We start from the raw sequence: 6,385 nt of genomic DNA, 5'->3' as shown, positions 1-6,385 counted from the left end.
AATTGACTCCAGAACCTAACCCATATGGGGTTGTCATCTATTGACACTTGAAATAATTAATATAAACTGGGCATAGTGGTATACACCTTAAGTCCCACTTTTGGGTCCCGACAGAGGCAGAGGCAGCCAAATCTCTGAGTTGGAGGTTAGCCTGGTCGAGTTACAGCACAGCCACTGAGTGAGACCCTATCCTGAGGAACAACTCGAGGTACTCATTTCCCAGCTAGTCACCTCAGCTCTCATTAGTCCAAGCATGTGACACCACTCTTAAAGAACTTCAAATTATGTTTATCCTAAGTATCTTATGCAAAGATACAGGAAAATTTCATCTTCAAATATGCATGCTACAGGCTCAAGTTTAAAAAAAAAAATCAGGTACATAAAAGAAAGAAAAAAACCTGGCAAATTCTCACATTTAACATAACGAAGACCCATTTTGAGGGTAAGGACCATAAACAAGGTACAAAAAGTTGTAGGGGAGGCAAATGTTACTTTCCTGGCTAACGATCATGTTCTGTCACGTTCTATTTGGTTATATTAATAAAAGAGACATTTTGAAGAGGAAACCTAATAGTTGTGTTATTAAAATGTCAATTTAATGACATTCACTACTGAAAGCCTTCTTAAGGATTAAAAAGATATTTAGAAACAGATACTGTAAGTATAATTATGTTTAAAGACCAGGAGCATTGCTTAATAAAGTTTGGCTAGTTTGGGAGACAAAATATTTAATTTGGTTCGAGACAAAATAAACTGTCACAGTAGACAGTGGTTAACTCTACTAAAGACATTCTTCAGTTGGGGGAGGTGGACACGGTCACAGTCCCTGCTGAGAAAGTGGCTGAAACTGATAAAACATTCCTTTTGTTATGGCAACTTCAGAAACTCAGCTCCTATCTGATCTGCACAAGTAAGTGAGGAATTCCTAGTGCTTGGGGCATAGCTTAGTGGTAGAGTGAGTGTTTAGCATGCACAGGGCCAGAGACAACTTTTAGCACAAACAAGCAAAGTTCTTGGATGAAAACTAAAACCAGAACCATTCTGGAAAACAATTGTGAGACACTAGACAATGGTTATTACACAAAGAGAATTAATTATATGTTTGTATAAGAATGATCAAAATCAAAACCTACATTTGAGAAGTATGAGTAAACAGGTCTTCATTCATATAATTAACATGTACTCTCTTACACTTCCAAATCAAATGTTTTTTGACTCGTTGGCTTTCTGTGGTGCTGGGGAAAAATCACAGCCAGGGCCTCGAGCACACCAGACAAGCATCTTACCACTGTGCTGCCCCACCGTCAGCCTCCCCACGCCCCAGTCTGGAGTTTGAATTCATGAAAGACACCACTAAATTTTCGGACAAAAATATATATATTTTAAAAAATCTTTACAATAAATGAATATGTAGGAGCTTACAGAGAGCACAGTGCTTTTATTTCAGTCAGTTGTGGCTCCCTGGGACACTAAGAACCCTGGGAAAGTGTGCAGAGTCCTCTCTCTGCTTTTTATAATTTTAAAGCAAATTAATCCATTTGACTGTAGAGTCTGTGCAAATAATCCTTCAGAAGAAATACCCAAGGTTCTCTTTTCAGAGGTCATTTTGTTTCTCCAGGATGACTAAGCGAGTTAGTTGTCTCCAGATAAAAGTGCTCCTGTCAGCAGAACTCAGAAGGCCTTCAAGGGTTCCATTTACAGTTCAGACACGACTGTCATACGAATTCCAGCTTCCCATGACCACTGTACATGCCCCAGTGCACAAGGGAGAGGATCTTCTCGTTGCTGAGCTCTGCTTGCCTCATTTTGTCGCAGGTCAGACAGCAGTTCTCCTGCCCACTGACGGGCACCATGCACTCTAAGTCCAACTTTGCAACCTGTCCCTTCTTGGAGTGGTGTCCATGGAAGCTGTAGTGCAAACGAGAGAGCATCTGCTGCCGCTGATCCTGCAGCCTCTTGTTCTCACTTCGCAGCATTCGCAAGGCCAACATAATGAGCAGCACCAAGATCAGTCCGCCAGCAATGGGAACCGCGATCACGGCTGCGCGGAACCACAGTTCTTTGGAGGAAGTCAGCTCCTGCACCTTAGTGATGAGGTTTCTGCTGCTGTCATGCTGGTATCTGTTTCCTTGTCCTAAAGGAGTACAAAGGAAATGGTCAAACCAACTGGCTGATGGCCTCCTAGAAGCAAGCACGAACACACAGCCATTTTCCATAAGAAAGCTCATTTAAAGGGCAACTTACCAGCCATTTAGAAGAAACTGCATGTTACAAAAGTACCCAAAGATGCTTACAAATGCCTTTGTTTACAGGCTGTCATTACTTGGATGTAATGGTCTTTTAATGTCCTCAAAATGTTCAAATAACAGGCAAAGCCTATTACGCAGAGCCATCTAATGCTCAGGCAGCATAAAAGCCACTCAGAGACAGTCTCTGCATCCAGCCATGCTCTCCCTCTGGTGTCTCTAATTACATTAACAACAAAATCAATAGCAGACATACGAAGTCACTGCTGTCAGAGGCCTATAGATCGGGCAGGCTTTGGGTCAGGACAGCTTGGACCTACCTGAGGCTTCGCTCTTGGGAGGAGAGAGGACATCATGCAGTCCTCGGTAATTGCACATGTCTTCGTGACAGCATTCCAGAGTGGGCATGGTGGGGCCAGAGTGGTTTTGGGCCTGTTTGGCTCGGCAGATGTCTGCTGTGCTTGCGAGTGAGTCCAGGCAGCCGTGGGTTAGTGGGGAATTGGTGTTCTGAGGATCGAGGAGTCTGGAGAAGCAGGCACTGAGCTCGGACTTACACATGTAACCAGTTGCCACACAGTGAGCTGCGTCACAGTAGCATCTGATCTCGCCTGAAAACAAAGAAACGGCATAAGCATCCGGTGAACCCCAAACTCGGAGACACTTACTGTAGATTACTCAAGACGACTGTTTCCACCAGCAGCCCACGGGGACGGAAGTGCTCCAAAAGCAAACAGTGCCTCAACTTTCAGCGAGATAACGTTAGGAATATATTGCAACTCAACAACAGATTTGTGACAAGTTAGAGAAATGAACTTATATTGTAGTTTGAAGGGAAGCTGTTTCTCACTACGTTGCCTTTTGTTATAAGGTAAACATCATGTTATTTATTCGTTTTATGCTACACAACCACGCAAGATAGAAATGTCAGGCTTTGGGGTTTTGTCTATATAAATATTTGATCGGAACTACTGAATGGTTTGGCATCCCCAAGGACTGAGCCAAGCTGTAAGAACCTGAGCTGACACCTTATAAAGTTATTAACTAGACACAACAATCTAGAAACTGCACAGCTCAGGGGGGTTCAAACCATGAAACTGGCAGCTATCTGGGATCTCTCTAGAAAAGGCAAACTTTGCCTATAAAGGTCCTTTCATGCAGAGGAGCTTTTCGTCCGAACATTGTAAAACAGGAACTAGGCAGTTTACAATTAGTGGTTTGCTTGCCAAAGTCAATTTCTTTCAGCCCAAATGGAAAGTCATAAAAGTGGGGGATGTAAAACTGCAAGGCTAACTTCTCCTCTTCTTCCTCCCCTTCCCCTCCCCCTCCTCAGCTTTACATGTAATTTAACATGTGACCTAAAAAGGGAAACTCGAAACTGAAAATCCCCTGCTGGTTGAAGGAAAAATCCTTAAGGAAACCTCAAATTTTTCTCCAGGAAGTGATTAAAGTTTCTTTTATAAAACTTACTCTGTGAGTTGCAAGGCTCTTTTAACATCTTTTTAACAGTGCAAGATTCCAGGCTTGGCCATGGTCCTGAGAGTTATCTATCACAAGAAACTGAGATGCCCAAAAGGGTGAACGCCCATCACTGTTGGCTGCCACAGCTCACTACTGTAAACCAAACTCCTGCCTACATCTCCTGTTGCAGGTTCCAATCAGAAGATCTGTCTACTTACTGAAGCCGCCACTCTGACATTCAACACAGAGAGCCTTGGCTTTTCCAAACCTCCCCCAACTCCACTCCTTTTCCTCCTCCTTTCTGTGAATGCCTGAGTAAGGTGTCTCATTTAATTATCTGTCCAAATTCCAGGACACCACATGGTGTGCTCGGTTTCATCCAGGCCGCTCACACTTCAGTCGGAAGAAAAGCCAGCCAGCTCAAACCTTGTTATACCGGTTACCGGTCCAGGTCCCTTCTCCTGCTTCCTCTGCTACACGTAAGAACCTTAGGTCTACAGCAATTCCTTTCTGTTTTCTCCCCCTTCCCAGTTCATGTATTCTTTGCATAAAAGTTCACCAGTCTTAGGTGATAATGACTACATATCCCTGGCCTGACAAATTCTAAACAGATTTGAAGTAGAAATAAAACAGATTAAAAAGTCTGCTTTGAGCCTATTAGCCTCGAATGTGCTACAGAAAGGGAAAACTAACAAAAGTAAAACGCTGCTGCTTCAGTGTTTATGAGCGCCTATTTAAAATACTACATTTCCAATGACCTAAAGCAGTCTTAATAAAAATTTGACAGGTAACCGAGAAACTTCTAAGACTTTAAAGAAAAATTGGAGCCACATTTCAACAAGGAGAATGGACTTTTGTATTACTGTATTAAAACTATATTTCTGTCATTTCATAAGGTTTCTTCCTGTGGCATGCAAAGGCCAAAAGGGGACTGGTATTTTAAAACAGTGAACAATGCTCTTCTGTTTGCCCCTTTCTAGTTACTGTATGTGGTGATTAAACAAAAATGTCTGCTCCAGTCAAGATGGCTACAGCAGAGGCTGCTGGCTTCTTTTAAATAAAGCTTTTGAAGTCCGCAGCAGTCAGAAATCTCTGATCCCCTAATTATATCATTATCAGGCACATAGTTTCGGTATCTGTGACTTCACGTCAGCCCCAGTGCCTCCCTGTTCTGCCTGCCTTTGATAGGGCCAGGAGGCTCCCCTCTGCAGGCTGCAAGGGCTGTTATTTAGGGCTAATTACACCCTTCCTTCCAAAATAAATAAATACTGTAGCACCTCATCCTTGCTGGGCTGGCTTATCCTTTAACCTCAGGCTTGCTACACGGCAATTAGAGAAAAGTGTGTTTGGGGGTGAGGGTCAGAGACTAAATAATGCTTCCTTTTTTTTTTTTTTTTTTTTTAAATGGGTTTGTAGAACAGGAGGCAGAACGAAGGGAAAGAACTAGTCGGGGGTGAGGGGAGAAATTGGAAGTTAAGAAAATTCCCGTTAAAAGGTGAGCGCCGCTGAGGGGGAGAAACTTTTTTTCTCCTTCTTTTTCCCAGCAGCGTCTGTAAAAATATGGAGCGGGAAAGGGGATGGATGACAGCGCCTATTCTTCCCAACCCCTCTAAAGCAAGAGACACACTTCAACAAGCACCTCAGACTCCCACATTCCCAAAGAAATCTCACTCATTGGTCCGTTGACACGCACTCTCCAAGACATTCAGACACGCGAAGAAACTCGCGGCACTAGCACTCAGAAACAGACACAAGGCAGAAATTCAGAAGCACGAAAGTCAAGAACACCGACAAGCCCCAGCTCAAAAACGGACACCGGCAAACTTAAGGACACTGTAGACACACACGCAGACATCCAAAACACAAGGAGAAACTTAGTGGCAACCAACAGAGATGCCTGCCCAGCCCAGTTGGGATCTGCGTTTTCTCAGGACCGTCCCGTCGGGGTATGTGAGCCCAACCGAGTCTGGTCATCTCCCGGCCCTGAGTTCCCCATTGGCCAACCGCCCCAAGGTCTGGCTGTCCCGGGCCGTGGACGGCAAAGGCGGGAACCTTACCGCAGCTCACCAAGCCCGACGGCCGACACCCCCCAACCTCAAGTCCGGGCACTCAGTACCACGGCACTCACCTTTGGTGAGCAGCACAGCCATGGCGCAGAGCTCCAACTGCAGCCAGATGAAGATGTAGCTGGAGTGGCGATCCATTGACGCCCCGCGCCCCCGTCGCTCCGGGAGCCAGGCGCGGCTGCACAACGACTCCCGGGGCGCGCCGCGCATAAGCCCGGGCGCCGTCAGTGTCGGGGCGGGGGCCGGAGCATGGAGCAGGACTAAAACTACTGAGGACACGTTTGTGGCTCCGCGCTCTCCCCGCCGGTCGTCCCCTCGCCCCGCCACCCCGCGCACAAGCCACGAACCGCGGACGCGTTAGACGTATCCGCAGCGAGAAGAGGGAGCACCCAGCCGCCAGGCAGCCAGCGTCTCTGCCGTAAATAGTGCCCGGCGCCCGGAGCGGACCAAGCGCGGCCCCGCCCTATGCCCCGCCTCCACTCTCCCATTGGCTGACGCCTCTTGCCTGGCGGCCCAGCAGCAGGGGCGGGCCAGACGCGGGCCCCGGCCGACTAGCCTCCGGGCTCGCGCTGGCGCCGACGTGTAGTACTGTGGACTCGGCCGCAGCGCTCCCCC

The 6,385-nt window shown here is 46.5% G+C and overlaps 1 protein-coding gene across 1 annotated transcript; it reads right to left on the bottom strand.

Moving 5' to 3' along the window:
• Nucleotides 1-1,358: 1,358 nt before the first annotated feature.
• Nucleotides 1,359-6,181, bottom strand: Bambi (BMP and activin membrane bound inhibitor). Its single transcript, XM_032885136.1, has 3 exons — nucleotides 5,833-6,181; nucleotides 2,567-2,854; nucleotides 1,359-2,134 (listed from the first exon to the last, which is right to left on the bottom strand). The coding sequence occupies exons 1-3, from the start codon at nucleotides 5,978-5,980 to the stop codon at nucleotides 1,716-1,718; spliced, it is 855 nt and encodes a 284-aa protein (XP_032741027.1). The 5' UTR covers nucleotides 5,981-6,181; the 3' UTR covers nucleotides 1,359-1,715.
• Between the last annotated feature and the right edge of the window lie 204 nt (nucleotides 6,182-6,385).

This window comes from Rattus rattus, chromosome 14, assembly GCF_011064425.1.
Source record: "Rattus rattus isolate New Zealand chromosome 14, Rrattus_CSIRO_v1, whole genome shotgun sequence".
Lineage (NCBI taxonomy): Eukaryota > Metazoa > Chordata > Mammalia > Rodentia > Muridae > Rattus > Rattus rattus.
Note: the sequence above shows the minus strand (reverse complement) of the source record. Positions and strands in the feature narration are given on the sequence as shown.

Coding starts and splice junctions, on each gene's coding strand:
- Bambi (XM_032885136.1), bottom strand. CDS start 5,980: ATGCGCGGCGCGCCCCGGGAGTCGTTGTGCAGCCGCGCCTGGCTCCCG. Junction 2,855..5,832: donor GGCTGTGCTGCTCACCAAAG/GTGAGTGCCGTG, acceptor CTTTGTTTTCAG/GCGAGATCAGATGCTACTGT. Junction 2,135..2,566: donor TCCCAAGAGCGAAGCCTCAG/GTAGGTCCAAGC, acceptor GTACTCCTTTAG/GACAAGGAAACAGATACCAG.